This window comes from Rattus norvegicus, chromosome 7 (assembly GCF_021556685.1).
Source record: "Rattus norvegicus strain SHRSP/BbbUtx chromosome 7, alternate assembly SHRSP_T2T, whole genome shotgun sequence".
Taxonomy (NCBI): domain Eukaryota; kingdom Metazoa; phylum Chordata; class Mammalia; order Rodentia; family Muridae; genus Rattus; species Rattus norvegicus.
The window spans coordinates 119,899,381-119,916,371 of NC_141540.1; the positions used below are offsets into that span (position 1 = coordinate 119,899,381).

Below are 16,991 nucleotides of genomic sequence, written 5' to 3' on the forward strand. Positions count from 1 at the left end.
TCTGAAGACAGCGACAGTGTACTCCCATATATAAAACTCATACATAAAATAAATAAATCTCAAAAAAAAATTTAAAAAAGAAAGGGATCTCAGGGCAGGTGAGAGGGCTCAGCAGGTGAAGCAGCTTGCTGACATGCTGACTGCCTGAGTTTGATTCCTAGGACCCACGTGACAAAAGGGGAGAACTGGCCTCTGAACATTATACACACACTCTGCACTCTTGCTCCCGCCTGCACACACAATACACATTTTTTAGTATGTGCTGCCACAGCGAGCACCTCCATAAACATTTTAAGTGAAATCCTAATCTCAGAGCCCAGGGGCACCTCTTCCAGCCCGTAGACTGCTCCCCCTCAGGTGACCATCCTCAATCTATGGGAGCAGCCTCAGGGACACCCACACACCCACAATTTGCTCTGGGTCTCCTGTACTTAGAAACCAGGTTTCTTAAGCCACTCCTGGCCTGTCGGTTTCAGTGACCTGACCAAAAGACACTGGTGATGAGGAAGGCAGGGCTGAGGGCCCCCCACCTGGCACTGAGGCCAGTAAGGTGACTCCAGCACAGATGGCGTGCGTCTCCGGGAGGAGCCAAGGAAACGTGACTCTCCCCATAAACTGAGCAAACTGGCAGGGACCTGAAAGGTGGAATCTGCCAGCGCTGGGGATGGGGACATAGGGGATGTATTAGGATAGGGGCCCCAGGCCAGGGAAGGAAACAAGCATAAGGTCACCAACTTCTATGACAAACTTTAATGACTCACTGTGTGCAGCTTGAATGACAAGGCCTGGGAATTACCCACAAGCCTAACATTCGGGTGGCCTAGCAGCACCACCACCCTGGCCTCCTAGAGGCTGGTGGAGAACAAAAAGTCAACTGAGAGAACATGTCCTGGTGTGCCAAGCAGAGCACACCGTGGTTAGTGCTGGTGTCACAAGGACAGTGATGTTTACACAGGGTAAGAGACGACACACATGAAAAGACATAAGGGTAGGAGCTGACTAGGGCAGCCGTGGTATCTGCATGACAACATACACAGGAAATGCCAGAGGACAGTAGAGCCGCGTGGTGCTGGGCAAGGCTGGGTACACAGACCCAGGCTGAGGACCCCAGTGACCTGGCACACCCAGGTGGAGGAACCAAACTGGAGATCCATGAGGACATGTGTGCAAATTTGAACAGTGGTGTGAGAACTCTATTCCAGGGTGAGTGTGTAAGGGCACAGACACACACATAAGACCCACAAACGGAAATATGGGAAGACCCAGAGCAGCAGGTCAGGGACAGGTATGTGGGCTCCTACAGCCTGTGCAGAGTCAGTGACAGACTGCGGTGAGAGCCTGGGACCGAGGTCCCACATTGGAGAGTCCATGGAGGGGACAAGGAAGGCCACAGCTGGGGAAGATCTGATTCCACTGAAGACACAGGGTCTCCTCAGGTGGCTGCCCCTCCAGCACAGGGTGAGTCCATGTATTAATGGTGAGTGTCCAGCACCGGCTGGAGAAGGCCCAGGCATCTGATGGAGGCGCTCTAGATAGTGGTTGGGGGAGACTGGGCATCGCATGGATCCTCAGGCCTCACTGCTGCTGCCACTGCCCCCTCTGCTGCTGCCTCGTTCCACCCACACAAGGCGAGCCTGTTCCTGCAAGATTCGGCCACGAACCACCTTGGCCAGCTCCTCTGCATGGCCCCACGCATGGGCAGGCACCTGCACCCAGGAACACGGCAGTCCCCAGAGCCACTGTTCTGAGCCCCGGCACTGACGGAGCAGCTCTGAATCCCGCCAGCCTGGCCTGCCCAACAGGCTCCTGCAGAGGAAGGGGGTGATCAGAGCTGGATGAGTATATGCACACACATGCACACACACACAGAGTACACATATATGATACATGTACAATACACATTATATGCACATACGTACATGACAGGCAACACACATAGTACATACCAATACATACCAATACACAATACGCATATACACATATAACTACGACACACATGATACAACAAAAGCACAATATACCTATGTACATAATGCACAGTATGTATTATGTGTGGCATGCGATATACACTTAGGCATGAAAGTTACCTATGTGATGCACGTTATGCATGATACACAGACAGGATACACTTATAATGCATTATACATTCATGACACACACACAATACACACCCAGAACATACACACACGATACACATTATGCACACATGATACATGTATGATACATGCATATCTATGAGACACATAGCACACTACCTATGACAGATACATATACCCACACACGACCTACCCTCTCTAAAGATAAATATCCACAATACATGACCCAAGCATGCACACAGACGGACAGGTAGACAGATGACAGGCACAGAGACAGAGGCTTTCACAGGAGGCACCCACACATGGCCACCACTCACCTGATCTCACGGACATTCTTCTCAGTCACCTCCACATGGATGACAATGGGGTAGACCTCGCTGTGCACCAACTCCCGTACTCCCCGTGCACCCAGCTCCAGCAGACAGTGCTTCTTTTCCGACAGACAGACAGACAGTTTACCCCTAGGCCCACCCTTCCCTGCTGTACCCGCCCTGCTACCACCTCCCGGGGAAAGTCCTGCTTCATTGGCAAAGACCCAAAGGAAACAGGAAACCCAGACTCAGGAGTGCGCTGGGGGAAAGGCCCTCTGGACCTCGGTCTCTACTCTCATCCCCATCAACCCCAGACAGCAAGCAAGACGATAGAAGTTCAGGAATAAGGATGTTCAGGTAAGAGACACCAGAAGACTCATCAAGTAGGCCCCAAGGGTCATTGTCCTAACCCAAGCAGCACAGGGAGGACACTGAGGAGCCCAGAGAATGGTCCAGTGGTTGGCTCTGGGTCCCAGAGGGCAGGCAGTCTTGCCCTGGCTGGCACTTACCTTCCCAACAGACTCCTGGATGGCACGGATCCTGCTACCCAGCCCAGCACTGGCAGGCCAGGCTTTGGGGGCTCCGGGAGCCGAGGATGTACACTGCTCCTCTCCAGAGAGACTTTCTGTGGAGAACAAGGACATGGACAACCCAGGACCACAGGCTTGGCTGCCCAATGCTACCCAGATGCACACCCCTCCACCCCATACCAATATACCCACCCAACCGGGTGGCAGGCTCACCCGCAGAGCACACTTGGAAATCCAGCCTGGAGCTGGGCAGATCCAGCAGATTGCGGATAAGGCGAGGTGCCAGGCACTCAGGCAGGAGCACCACAGGCCTCAGAGCAGACACCAACAATGGCCGCACCAGGCTGTAGGGTTTTAGGCTTCGCTCTAGCTCTGCAGGAAGGAGTATGGAAGAGGTGAGAAGCTCCACAGGGTACTTAAATCAACATCATCTTCTGCCACCTTTTTTTCCTTTCCTGAGTCCTGTTGTGCTCCTACACACACACACACACACACACACACACACACACACACACACACACACACTCAGAAGAGAATTGGTGCTCTTGCAGAAGGCATCTTTCTGATCCTGTCTCAGGTCTGCCCCCTACAGGCCACTCTGCACTCAACACCTAGGGAGAAGCTTCCAGCCTGCAACGAGATCACATCACGTGACTCCCTGCTTTCAATGCTCCTCAGACTTCCCAACATCCCAGGGCAAAGGTCACATCCTCTTAGTGGTAACAAAGGCCCTGCATGAGAGCCTGGGGAGAATTCAGCATCTGACCCGCTCTTGCTTTAGCTGCCTGCAAAGTTAGGGTTTTTGTCTGCAGCCCAGAGCCATTCACTGTCCTCCCAGGTAACTTCAACTAGCCACCCCAAGCTGCAGTCACATCTTCCCAAGTCCCTAGACATGCTACTGGGCACTCACAGTCTCATCTGCTAGACAGGAAGCCCCTGAGCGCGGGGTTGCTGAGTGTCCTGGACTTCAGAGAGGCTCTCCACTCATCTACTGTACCCACTTTCCTCCAAAGTCACCACCTACCCTGTGCTCTTGTGACTGTACAGGAGCCTCACAGGGGCTCCTCCCCAGCCCCCTTGCTCTCCTTGGTGTGGTGGGTGGTGCTGGTTATCAACCCTCCTCAGAGCCACACACACACACACACACACACACACACACACACACACACACCAGCACCTACCAATGGGCTCTCTTCAATCCATCCCACCATCAGGGAGCCTTGTCACTCGGGATTGTTCCCAAAGCCAAGCCAGGGGCCGCCCAGAGACACATTGGACACTTGTGCAGAGGGGATGTTCCCACCCCCTCAGACTCACCTGAGCAGGGGTCTGCAGGTAGCTGTTCCGCTGAGTCTCCTGCAGTGCCCCCTGCAGGCTTGGGCCTCACCAGCCCCAGGGCTCGCTTCTTCAGCTAGGTGGACAAGAAAGGAAGATCCTGCACAATCCATCCCAGCAAGGAGGGAAGGCCGAGGGGGCATCCTGCCATTGCTCCTCCCCCCCATGTTATCGCTCCATTCACACACACCCCACTCCTCATCCCTCATCCCCACCCGAAACTTCAGCCTAGACCAGCACAGTCTCTCCTCCAGTGAACTAGCAGCAAGGCCTTGGGTAGGAAAACCAATGACAGTCACACTACTGAGACCTAACCTAACAACCATGGAGCAAGCACAGTGGCGGGCACTGGGCCCCAAACATACATGGACTCATGGAAGCTGCTGGCTGTCCAGGAGGTAGCATTAAAAGTGAGCATGTACGGCTGCCTGCTCTTCACACTCCCCTGAGCACACACTCCCCTGAGCACACACTCCCCTGGACACACACACTCCCCTGAGCACACACTCCCCTGCACACACACTCCCCTGGACACACACACTCCCCTGAGCACACACTCCCCTGGACACACACACTCCCCTGAGCACACACTCCCCTGCACACACACTCCCCTGGACACACACTCCCCTGAGCACACACTCCCCTGGACACACACACTCCCCTGAGCACACACTCCCCTGAACACACACTCCCCTAAACACACACTCCCCTGAGCACACACTCCCCTGGACACACACTCCCCTGCACACACACTCCCCTGAGCACACACTCCCCTGGACACACACTCCCCTGCACACACACTCCCCTGGACACACACACTCCCCTGAGCACACACTCCCCTGAGCACACACTCCCCTGAGCACACACTCCCCTGGACACACACACTACCCTGAGCACACACTCCCCTGCACACACACTCCCCTGGACACACACTCCCCTGCACACACACTCCCCTGGACACACACACTCCCCTGAACACACACTCCCCTGGACACACACACTCCCCTGAACACACACTCCCCTGAGCACACACTCCCCTGGACACACACACTCCCCTGAGCACACACTCCCCTGAGCACACACTCCCCTGAGCACACACTCCCCTGAGCACACACTCCCCTGAGCACACACTCCCCTGAGCACACACTCCCCTGGACACACACACTCCCCTGAGCACACACTCCCCTGCACACACACTCCCCTGGACACACACTCCCCTGGACACACACTCCCCTGGACACACACACTCCCCTGAACACACACTCCCCTGGACACACACACTCCCCTGAACACACACTCCCCTGAGCACACACTCCCCTGGACACACACACTCCCCTGAGCACACACTCCCCTGGACACACACACTCCCCTGAACACACACTCCCCTGGACACACACTCCCCTGAACACACATTCCCCTGGACACACACTCCCCTGAGCACACACTCCCCTGGACACACACTCCCCTGCACACACACTCCCCTGGACACACACACTCCCCTGGACACACATACTCCCCTGGACACACACTCCCCTGCACACACACTCCCCTGGACACACTCCCCTGAACACACACTCCCCTGAGCACACACTCCCCTGAGCACACACTCCCCTGGACACACACTCCCCTGAGCACACACTCCCCTGAGCACACACTCCCCTGAGCACACACTCCCCTGCACACACACTCCCCTGGACACACTCCCCTGAACACACTCCCCTGGACACACACTCCCTGGCCACTCTCCAGCAATGGGGTCTCCCAGGGACCTTATCAAGGGTCCTCACTTTACCATGGGCACAGTGGTGACCCACCCCAGGGACTGAAAAAGAGAAAATGACTGCTCTCCGGTGCCCACTGTGTGGTAGACATAGACTAGACTAGAACACAGGCCCATTCCGTCCATTTCATCTCTCAACCATCCTGCACAGGGAAACTAATCTTCTCTGTTTCCTAGGCACATAGTAGGTCAATTATGGTCACGGAGGTCTCCCTCTTCTCTCCTCAGGGATGCCCCTCCCTCTGTCGCCCATCCTCCCTGCTTACATTGCTTCGAGGACTTCGGTGTCTGCTGGAGATCAGGTATTTTTCCTGGACTTCTAGAAGTTGCTGAGCTCTGCAGGAGGAAGGTTGGGTCACACACGTGAAGAGAAAAGCAAGCCCCAGTGTCTTCTCCAACTCGTCCTGTCCCAGAAGGCAGTGAGGGACTCCTTGGGAAACATCCCATACCAGGTCCTGCAGGCCCCAACCCCAGGCTTCTGGCATCACCTCTGATAATTGGGCACAGTGCCCCGGTCCAGGTCCCGTAAGGTAAGGGTGTCCACTCGAGTGCAGAACCACTCCTGCCTCCGCTTGTAGGCTGGGTCCACCAACCGCAGGATCTCTTGGGCTTTCACACAGAGGGCATGCGGATCTGCCCGCTCAGGCAAGGAGAAGTTGGCTCGAATGTAGAAGGGTTCTGCACCTGGCCCTTTTGCCCAGACATCCAAGGCCTCATGGAAGGACTGACAGGCTGGGTTTGACAGGATAGGGAGGACACAGGAGACTAGTGAGCCCAGGGGTGATCTTCAAGGGACCTCAGGGACTGATAAGACCCACTACAGGCCTGGGCTGTAAGGACCTTCTTTGAGCAAGCAACTTAGTTACAGAAGAGTTAAGTGATTTGCCTGAAGCTTCGAGTCCCTAACAGTCAAGTCCCAGGACTCAAAGGTCTCTGGACTCCTAATGCAACATGCCCTTCATGGTTGGTGCTTCCTAAACGCAGAAAGAGAACGCATGCACACACCAAAAGGAGGTCACAGCCCTGCGGGGCACTGGGACATCATGGACTTCTACATCTACTTCTGGGCCCTTCTGCTCCTACCCACATCCCAGACTGAAGGAGCCCCGATGGGCTGGGTCTCATGCGTTCCACGGGTTCTCCCATAGGCTAAGCTTACCCTTTGAGTCCAGCAGGAAGGGGAGGGTGGAGCTCTGGTTCCAAGGTAAAGTCCTCTGCTGGACCTCAGCTTCCAGGCCTGTCCCCTCCAGGCCACTGCCTTCTGCCCTTGGCTGAGCCCAAGCAGACAGTGAATGATTTTAGAGATGTAGTTCTGTCGGGATGCTGTCATCATGCCCCGCCCCCCCCAGTCTACAAATCAGATGTGAGTCACTGCAGGCTGAGGGCAGAGCGACTGCATCCAGACCCCAGAAACCCCACCCAAAGATGCTGCTCCACCAACAAATGTCCACCCTCGTTGAAGCAGGACTCCTGCCCCTAGATCAGGAAGAGGCATCTCACCTCTTTCTGTTCTGTCCTGGCGGAACCAGGCCCCGACAACACCCTTCGCACCACTGCCCCAGACCATCTGTCCCCAAGGACCGGCAGGCTATCTGGACTCTTATCCTGGGGGTCCAGGCCCCCAGAGGGACTCCAGCCGGACACTCGGATGGCCAGAGACCTGAGAAAAAGGGGTGGAAGGTGGGAATAAGAATCCAGTCAGTACTGTAACAGAGTACCCCGAAAGCAACCGTGATTCTGCTGCCTGAATAGGTCAGGAACCTCCCCCAGGGCCAGCACCCCTGAGGTGCCCTCTGCAACACACTTCCCCTGTCCCCAGCTTGGTCCTCCTGCTGCTGCCCAGCTACATATACCACTAACCCCACCCCTAACCAGCAGCACCCCTGTCAGATTTTGTATTTTCTCCTCAGTTCTGCCCTTCGGGCCCAGACATTTGTGAAACCCAGCCTGCACCCCTAACACCAAACCCAGTGTCTAACACACTGAGGACAAAGGAGCACAACTCACAATTCCAGGAGGGAGCATCCATTAGCCTCTAATCTAGAAGCGGCTGCAAGGGAGGGGCACAGAGGTTCAGAAGAGGCTTCAGGAGAAGATACCGCTGGGTCCCACCTCAGTATGGAACTGGAGTATTTTGTGACAGAGGGTGAGGGGTCAGGCTCTGGGGTGATGGGAGGCTTGCGGCACAGAGTATAGGGTTTGCAGAAGGTTTGATACCAGGAGCAGCAGCAGAAGCGGTAAGAAATTCCAGGCGCTGCATGTGTTCCCCAGCACCACAGTCAGCTCCTTGATTTCCAACTTAAAATCCTGAGCCACAGCCCCCAGAAAAGCCAGCTGGAACCTGCGTGAGTCACAGGAAGGTATCCATCCGCCCTATTCCCTGACACAAGGTGGCTGTGGCCACTGAAGCCAAAGACATGCCAGGATCCCTGTCATAGCAGAGTCCTGCCCATCCCTGGATGAGAACCGGTAGCTCTCGATGGCCAGTCTCTGACAAACTGACCCCCAAAGTCTCTTCTGTGAGCCTGAGGCTAGGCCAGTGGCAGAGGACAGCCTCTTCTCCCAGGAGAGCCTCTCCCCTACCTCGAGGTACTCACACTGCCCCTGCAGCTGGCACCTGTCCCCTCAGTCAAATCAAGAGCCATGCCCCTGGGGCCTGTCCTGGTTCATGGAGGCAGTGTGGAAAGACCTAGGCAGAATGGGGAACTCTTGAGACCTGTGCAATCAGCACTTAGAGAAGGAGGACCCCACTCAGTGTTATCTAACCAACCCATGGCACACAAGCCACCCTGGACAGCACTCAGTGCATCCCAACACAAAATCCTAATTACTTAAAACGAGTTTCTTTTGGCCATTTTTTTTTAGAACTCAGTTGCACAGAGCATCAACTGCACAGATGACAACCTCGTGTCAAAATGTCAAAAGTCTGAGCATGCCTGCACTAAACTCTTCCTAAACCAGGGCCTGGACTCAGGAGAATGAACGGGCTGCTTGTCCACAAAGTGAGGATGACAGTGACACCCGCTGGCCCTGTGGGTGTGAGGGTCAGAAGGTCGAGGTACGGAGTTGTGAAGCCACCCTGGGCTGTGGAATTCCCCAGAGCCTGACTAATTCTGTTCTTGCCAGAACAGGATACAAAATGCAACCGTGCCTCCTCTCAAGTGAACTGGACCACACTCTATCCCTAAGACAGGGTCTTGGGTACCCCAGGCTGGCTTTCTATGTAGTTGAGGAGGACCCTGAACTTCTGATGCATCTACCTCACAAGTGCTGAGATTAGAGGTGTGTATTACCATACCCAGTTAACACAGTGAGTGCTAGGCTCTGTGCATGCTAGGCAAGTAATCTGCGTCACATCCCCAAGCCTAGACCATTGTCTCATGAGCCTTTGATTTCAGGTTCTTCCAGGTTTTCCCTTCCTGGGTGCAAGGTCAGAAAAGCAGAGAGGAAAATGCCATAGAAGGAAAGAGCATCGCGGCCTGACTAACCATGAATGTGTGTATCCCACTCCTCAACCCCCACTCACCCCAACCCGTCCAGTCATGAATGGAAATGTAGTGTCTCTCAGCAGGATGGCCCCAAGGGAGGTGCTCAAGAAACTCTGGCCTAGCCTAGCAAGCGCAAGGCCCTGGGTTCGGTCCCCAGCTCCGAAAAAAAGAAAAGGGGAAAAAAAAAAAAAAAGAAACTCTGGCCAAGCTGGTGAGATGGCTCAGCAGGTAAAGGTGTCTGCTGTCAAGCCTGGTGACCTGAGCCCCATCTCTGACCCACATGATAAAACATGAGAATCAAATCCCATAAGTTGTCTCCTGACTCCACATTTGCTCTGTGGCATGCACCACACACACACACACACACACACACACACACACACACACACACACACACACACACACAATGTGTGTACATTAAATAAACAAAATATAATTTAAAAAAACGCTTTGGCTATTTCCTGTTGTCAGGTGGGACTGGGAACAATCCCGTTGGTCCAATCCCCCCAATTGTTACAAACCCACGCACCACTGCCATCTCTCTGAGATCATAGAACTTCTGGTCTAAGATTCCTCCCACACCCCTGCCCACCCTGTAACCTAAAGATTCATTTCTGGCACCTCTCCTCTGGAACACCATGGACAGTCACCCTTCCCAGGTTCCTCAAGGACTCTGTAAACTTCCCTGAGCCTCACAAGCAGGCAGCCCACTCTGGGCACTTGTCAGAGTCTGGGAACAGCCTGGGACTGGGTGGGAACAATGTGCAGATATCCCCTTGTTTGGGACCTCGGTGGACTCAGAGGAGGGGAGAGAGCAGGACCTGCTAGCTGATCCTGACCACATCTGAGACTAAGGCCCTGGGGCCTGGAGAGACGTGGGCTATCCAATTCCTAGAAGGCTCCCAGCCCCACCCCTGCCTTGTCATAGACTATGTCATTCCTGCCTACAGTGAGTGGTAATGGGCCCTATGGCCTGTGAGTGTCCCTGTCCCAGAACACTGTGGGAGATCTCTGGGCTGTACGTGTGACAGAATTACATCAGTCAGGGACTTGGATGTTGAGGCTGAAGTCTGCCACACAGACGAGAAACACTAATGCTTCTGGCAATGATGCTACCATGTTAACGATGTGGGAAACTGAGGTACAAATAAGTTACCACTTCCCAAGGATGGTACAAATGGTGGGCAGCGGACCTGGACAAAGACTGTTAGAACTTTCTCTGTGTGTGGTCAGAAGGTTCTAGACATCTCTAGGACCACGTGAGTATACACAGTTACAGCGTTCTGCGGACAGACGGCAGACCAACTTTCTCTAATGCTCTCCCAGTACCCAGGGCCTCACGTCATTCTTGTATTTCCCCTACCATCTCCTCCACACAGCCATCTGTCCAGGGATCTTCTAGCTCCACTCCACCTACCCCAGTGCTTGCCTACCGTGTCCCCTAACAGAGTGGAGAGGCTGGAGGGGGTGATAAAGTTGGCCACTAAGAGGATCAAGAGCTATGTGTGTGACCCCCAATGTACACAGCAGACAGAAGGCAGACAGAAGGTGCCCAAACTACACCAGCCTCCAGTGGCTTTGGACAATTCCTGAATGGGTTCTGGGATGAAAAGACAGCTCAGTAAATACACACACTCTAGGACCGGGGTTTGATGCCTAGTACCCACGTGAAACCCAGGCCCTGGGTCTGTCATCTATGCTGAAGAAACAGAGACAGAAGGATCCCAAGAGTTTACTGACCAGCACGTCCATCCTACATCCCAAGATGTGGACAGCCATGCAAGGAAGTCACTGATTTCAACGCTGTCCTCAACACCTACGCAGACATTCCCATATTCTACTACGCAGACCACATTTCCTGGAGCACACACACCTATATGGGTTCTGCATAGCCACTGTAGTAGTTAGAATACCCAAGGCTGAGCCAGGTACTGTTTAATTCGGGAATTGTGGAGTGGGGGAAGCTGAGAGACATGCATTGTAATAGACCTACAGCATACACGGAAATAAAGGGGCCTGCCCAAGCCCCCAGGGGAGCAATAAACAGCAAATTTGAACTCAAGGCACTGGGTACACATCCAGATCTTCCCCACATTGCTATAAGCCATATCCTGGGACCCAAGTGGATCACCCTGATCTGCAGTCAGGTGAGGGCCTGTCTCTTCTTCTCTTTTAGCCACCGGAGCCCACAGCCTGGTCTGTGGTCTTCCTCCAACTCCCTCTTCCCCAGAACAGTATGAGTAGGAGAGGTGACCCAGCCCAAGCCCAGGAGGATTGGGCCAGAGCCTCACTCCCGGTACTGCATCCTGGCGCCCCCTGGAAGACAGCCAGGGCTCTGCTGCAAGCTAGGCTAGAGGAAGGGCCACAGCAGGCAGGAAGGGAGGCACCTCCGCCCCTTCCCCCATAAGCATGTCCTGCACAGGCCTGAGACAATGTCACACTGGGCCCACTGCCTACACTGGGATTGCAACAGGAGCAGGAGGTGGGGGTGGGTGGGAGGGTGGGGAGCTGGAGGCCTGGCCAAGCTGACTCTAAGAGGCAGGAGGCCTCTGGTCCTGCTCTGCCCTGATCTATTTAACTTGACATTCCCCTACCCCTAACCCCACCTCACACTGGCTGGCATTCAGTGTTTCCTAAGGCTTTCCAAAAACCCAAGTGTGGTCCGGTCCCTGAAGAGGGTCCTAGTACTTTTCAATCATGGGGTCTCAAGTGAATTCATGACCATCTCTGAGCTTCGGTTCTGTAGTCTATGGCAATCAAAACAACACTTTGTCCCAGGAGTGAAGCCGCTGCCTTGGCACTGAAAGGCAGTAGAACATTCCCAGGCATCTAATTCACAACAAACCAACATCCACATGTCTGTGCCTTAGTCACGAGGCTGCCGGGACTCATCCACCCTGAGCCCTCCCCTTCCATCTCCCCTTCCCCGCTCCTCACTGACCCCAGGCCCTTCCCTGGCCAACCTTTCCTATCTTCCCAAAGCAGCCCTGAGTTCAAAGGTCTTCTGGCCTGGGGGCTGGGGAGTGTCCTTCCCTCGTGGACCAAGTGGGTCATTTTCAGGGCATCCTGCCCTGATGTTTTGTAACTTCTGTTTTGGGTTTGTGGTCACAACAGCTACAGGGACTCCTGTGGTGGCCCTGGTCCTTGTAAATGGTTTAAGTGGCTCAGCAGATCAGCTGAGTCCTGCCCACAGAGAGCTCAGAGCAGAGATGAGCAACTAAAAAGAAGTCGGAATGTACCTGCCAGGGCTGGATGCTTTGTTCATGTGAACTGGACATTTCCAGACACCCTCATGCAAAAGAGATCATTGTTGCCTTTAGCCAGAGAGGAAACCGAGGCCCAAGGAGCCTCCAGCAGCTCACACAGCGCAAACACTAACGGGATCTGAATCCTGGGGCTGCCCTGTCTGAAGGCTGTACTGATCATGAATGCTTTGAGCAGAGACGTGGCCTGCTGCCTCCCAGACGAGACCTGGACCCTTTGCAGCTCTGTGTGACACCCAAACCCTACTCCACCATCCTGGAGAACTGCTTACCTATTGAGGAAGTCCAGGCCACAACCCCGGGCCAGGAGGCCTTCCGGCTTTCCCAAAGGCCACACACTGTCAGATGACGATGATGAAGAGAGGCCGGGCGACCAGGGCTTAAGGGTCACACTCCCTGGAGAGGAAGAGAGAGGTCAGGAGTTTGAACAACAGAGACAACTGAAGGCAACAAAAGGAGGTTTGGCAGGCTAGTGGCCCCAGGAACAGAGAGCTGGGACAGGGCCGCAGGGCTCCAGTTTCCTAGAGGAGGAAGAGGTGGGCAGGAAGTGAAGGGCCCCACGTGGCAAGCCCAGGAGCAGGTGTAAAAGCTGGACCCTATTTCTCAGGAGCCTCCCACACAACCCCGTGACTGGTCAGGGGCACAGATAGGCCATGGGGGAGGGAACACAGGCCAGAAGAGCAGGCACACACAGGATCTAGGCCAGCGGCAAGGAACTCCCCAAAGTGAGTCTCCCCCAGGGCCCTGGGAATTACCTGTGATATCCGACATGCTGCTAAAAGACCTGAACAGAGAGGAGACAGGGGTGACAAATGAGACCCATGACATTTGGCCCCACCTTGTATCTCAGTGCCCCAGCAAACACTGACCGGGCCCCAGGGCACCCAGGCCACCTAGGCCTTAAAAGCACAAGGCAAGGAGCTCACTGCTTTGAATCCCGGATGGCTTGTCCTTCAATGCTACCTCCCCTTACTTTGCACCCCACCATTGCCCTCCCTGCTACCTTTGGTCCCTGGCTCCTACTTGTACTTCCTGAGCTAGACCAACCTCCTCACAGCCACCCCTGTGAGAGCAGGTCACTTCACACAAGCCTGTGGGCACCACAGCCTCCCCCAGCCCAACCTCCCATCAGGAGGCCACTTAGAGGGGAAGACAGTGATGGGAAGCACCAGGAGCCAGGAAATCTCACATCCTGCTCTGGCCATGACGGATGTGGCTGGGTTTTCTGACCTGCCTGCGCTGCTGCTGCTGCTGCTGACTGAAGCTGGGGCCTGGCTTTCTTGCTTTGGGTACCCTGCCCATGGAATCCTCAACATCCCCAACCTGAGCCAACCCAGTTTCTAAGGTGAAGAATCTGAGATCTCAGGCTACTTGCAATGAATTCCCACCGGAGTGTTCCCACTCTGCTGGTTGGCCTTATCCTGTCCCAACCTGGTTCCTCTTTGAACTTCACTGTTTCTAGGACTCTGACAGCTTCAGGGCAGTCCTTCGAGGGGACTGCTAGTCCTGCCTGACTCTGGCAGCTGAACTCAGAGGTTGTTGATCAGGGTCCAGCAACCTGCCTCATGGGGAACTCCTGCTTCTTCCAGCAAGTTACCTCTTAGGGGGCTCCGGGTCTTCCTCACGCTGCCGGCGGAGTATGGAGCCAGCACTGGGTGGAAAGGGCAGGATAGAGAGCCGGTTGATCTCCTTCTCACTGTCTGTGGCTTCCTCCTGCAACACCAGCATAAGGCCTGGTCATCTCCAGCCCACCCAGTCCAGCCCTCATCTCCCAGACAAGACCTGGGGCCCAGGACAAAGGAAAGGAATAGGAGACTACAGTGTGTGAGGGCTGGCTCCCTATACCTGCAGGCTCTGGGAGAGGCTTAGCCAGCAAAGAGCCTCCTGAACAAGCAGGAGATCCTCAGTTGGCTCTCCAGCTCTGTCTGCCTGTCTCTCTCTCTCTCTCTCTCTCTCTCTCTCTCTCTCTCTCTCTCTCTCTCCCTCCCTCCCTCCCTTCCTCCCTCCCTCCCTCCCTCCCCTCTCTCACGCACACACACACCCACCAGGCATGGTGGCACACACTTACAATCTCAGTGATGGAGCAGCAAAGGCAGAAGGATGCCTGTGGGTTCCTACCCAGTCAGTCAGCATGACCTAATCAGAGAGTTTCAGGTCCCAGGGAGAGAGCTTCTCCAAAAGTGACAAAGGGTCAGAGAGATTGCTTAATGACTAAGAGCTTGTGTTGCTCTCAGAAGATAAAGCCCCATTCCCGGCACCTATATCTGACACCCATAACCACCTCTTATTCTAGCTCCAAGGGGACCAGACATTTCTGGATTCTGAGACTATCTGTACTCACATGTACACACGCCCACACACAGATATGCACACTCATGTATCCAATAACTTAAAAGAAAAAACTAGGTGGATGGCTCCTAAAAAAACGACACCCAAGGTTGACCTCTAGTCTCCACGTGCATACACAAGTGTCCTTGGTTACACATGAACATGCAGAACCACCTGCACATACAAACACACATGAAAAAGAAAAGGTTCTCAGCCTCCCTGGGCCTTGCCGTGCTTGTCTATGACATAAAATGGTTGGCAAACTGGGCACACTGTGCGTGTTGGCAACATAGGAAATTCTCAGGCTTCCCTGTATTTGGGGTAGGTAACATCTTACCGAGGTGTGGGGCTCAGATCCCCCGGTTTCTCCTGTAGCTTCTGGGCCTCCCAGTGGTGATGGGAACTCGCTGAGGCTCCAGGTGCTGCTGAGGTTGGAGCACAGGGAGTGGGAGGAGGCACAAGCCTGCCAGAGAATGAGGCAAGGGAGGAGGTAAGTAGGGCCGAGCCCTGGCTGGCCAGTCCATACTGCACACCCACCACGTGCCAGGCACAGGGAAGATACAGGCACAGGATGCCAGAACCCATGCGGCAAAAGGAGGCAGACTACAGGCCAGCAGAGGAGCAAAATCATCCCAGGGCGGCGGAAGGAATTGCCCTGAGCACAGTGCTCACCAGAGGAACCCCAGTGCCTGGCACCTCAGTGCGCTCCAGGCAAAGTGGGATCTGAGCTGCAGGTACGGCTGGGAAGGAGGACCTGGGCAGACGCACATGCAAAGGTCCTGAGGCAGGACCACCACAGTGTCTAGGATTTGCAACACTAAGACCCACAGGACCAAGCTAAGTGAGTGGGAGAAGCCCAACCTGGGGGGCAGAACTGGTCCATCTTTACCTCAGAGCAAAAGCCACCGAGGTTCTGACACATAGGAGGTCATATACTTATGCCTCCTCCTTCCACTCCTCCAGGCTCACGAGCTCATCACGAATGACCAAAAACAGGAAACAGCAGAGCTCCTGGCAGAGTCCGAGGACCACTGTCTGATTTCCCAGGGGTCCAGGCTCTGTGCCAGTACCACCTGACTGTGTGGCCTCCAGCAGACCTCTGGCCATCTCTGGGCCCCGCACTCTGAAAGGACTGCAACAGCTGTTCTCTTGTGGGACTTCAAGACCCATGCTAGCCTCGCCTCACTGCCCAAAAGTCCTGCTCATGTGCCCTCCAGCACCCAGGCTTACCAAAATGTTTACAGTCAGCTCAAACCATCCTGTGCACCCAGAATGGTTGCAGAAACCCAGAGGCCAACCCACAACCTCTCGGCTGCAACCTATTGTTAATGTCAACCCCAGTCCCACCCAGCTGAGGTCCCCAACTCAGGCCTTGCCCATTCCCAGCCCTATCCTAGAGCTCACAGCAGAGGCCCAGCCTTAAGCCAGCATATTTTTTCCCATGAAGCAAGGTCCCCAAGTCCACAGCAACCCAGCCCTGGGGTGTCATACTCCTGGCCCCATTCACCTTGAGACTGGAACCCCCCTGTGTCCGCTGTAGCTGTGCCTCCAGCATGGCCTTGGTCCCCTCCAGGCTGGTGACTGTGGTGAGCAGCTCATCGCGTTCCGCCTCTAGTCCCCGCACCTGCTTGCGGTACTGATCCTTTTCAATGAGGCTCTGAGAGTACTGCAACTGGATCCGGTCTCGGCTCTGGATTGCCTGGAGAGAAACAGGAGAGCCAGCCTCTGAGGGAGTTGCGCTGGCTCAGGGGGCTGGATAGAACAAGACTGGTGTTGTCGCCTGTGGGACACTTCCTTAATGGGGGCCCTGGTTTTAGCGTCAGCTCATTTCATCTATATGTAGAGAGACTAGGACAGCAG

At 54.7% G+C, this 16,991-nt stretch overlaps 1 protein-coding gene across 11 annotated transcripts in view; it reads right to left on the reverse strand.

The window, feature by feature from the left end:
- Window positions 1–735: 735 nt before the first annotated feature.
- Card10 (caspase recruitment domain family, member 10) overlaps window positions 736–16,991 on the reverse strand; it is a 28,898-nt gene continuing 12,642 nt past the window's right edge. For 3 of the 11 annotated variants that reach the window (XM_087557439.1, XM_087557436.1, NM_001434611.1), the window contains 14 exon segments: window positions 16,639–16,830; window positions 15,469–15,594; window positions 14,401–14,516; window positions 13,559–13,587; window positions 13,076–13,199; window positions 7,553–7,712; window positions 7,212–7,323; window positions 6,541–6,784; window positions 6,319–6,388; window positions 4,255–4,348; window positions 3,151–3,309; window positions 2,917–3,032; window positions 2,414–2,523; window positions 736–1,806 (listed from right to left, as the gene is read on the reverse strand). In XM_087557439.1, the coding sequence (XP_087413565.1) occupies window positions 1,569–1,806; window positions 2,414–2,523; window positions 2,917–3,032; window positions 3,151–3,309; window positions 4,255–4,348; window positions 6,319–6,388; window positions 6,541–6,784; window positions 7,212–7,323; window positions 7,553–7,712; window positions 13,076–13,199; window positions 13,559–13,587; window positions 14,401–14,516; window positions 15,469–15,594; window positions 16,639–16,830 (1,890 nt within the window). In that variant the 3' untranslated portion in view covers window positions 736–1,568. 11 annotated transcript variants of the gene reach the window in all.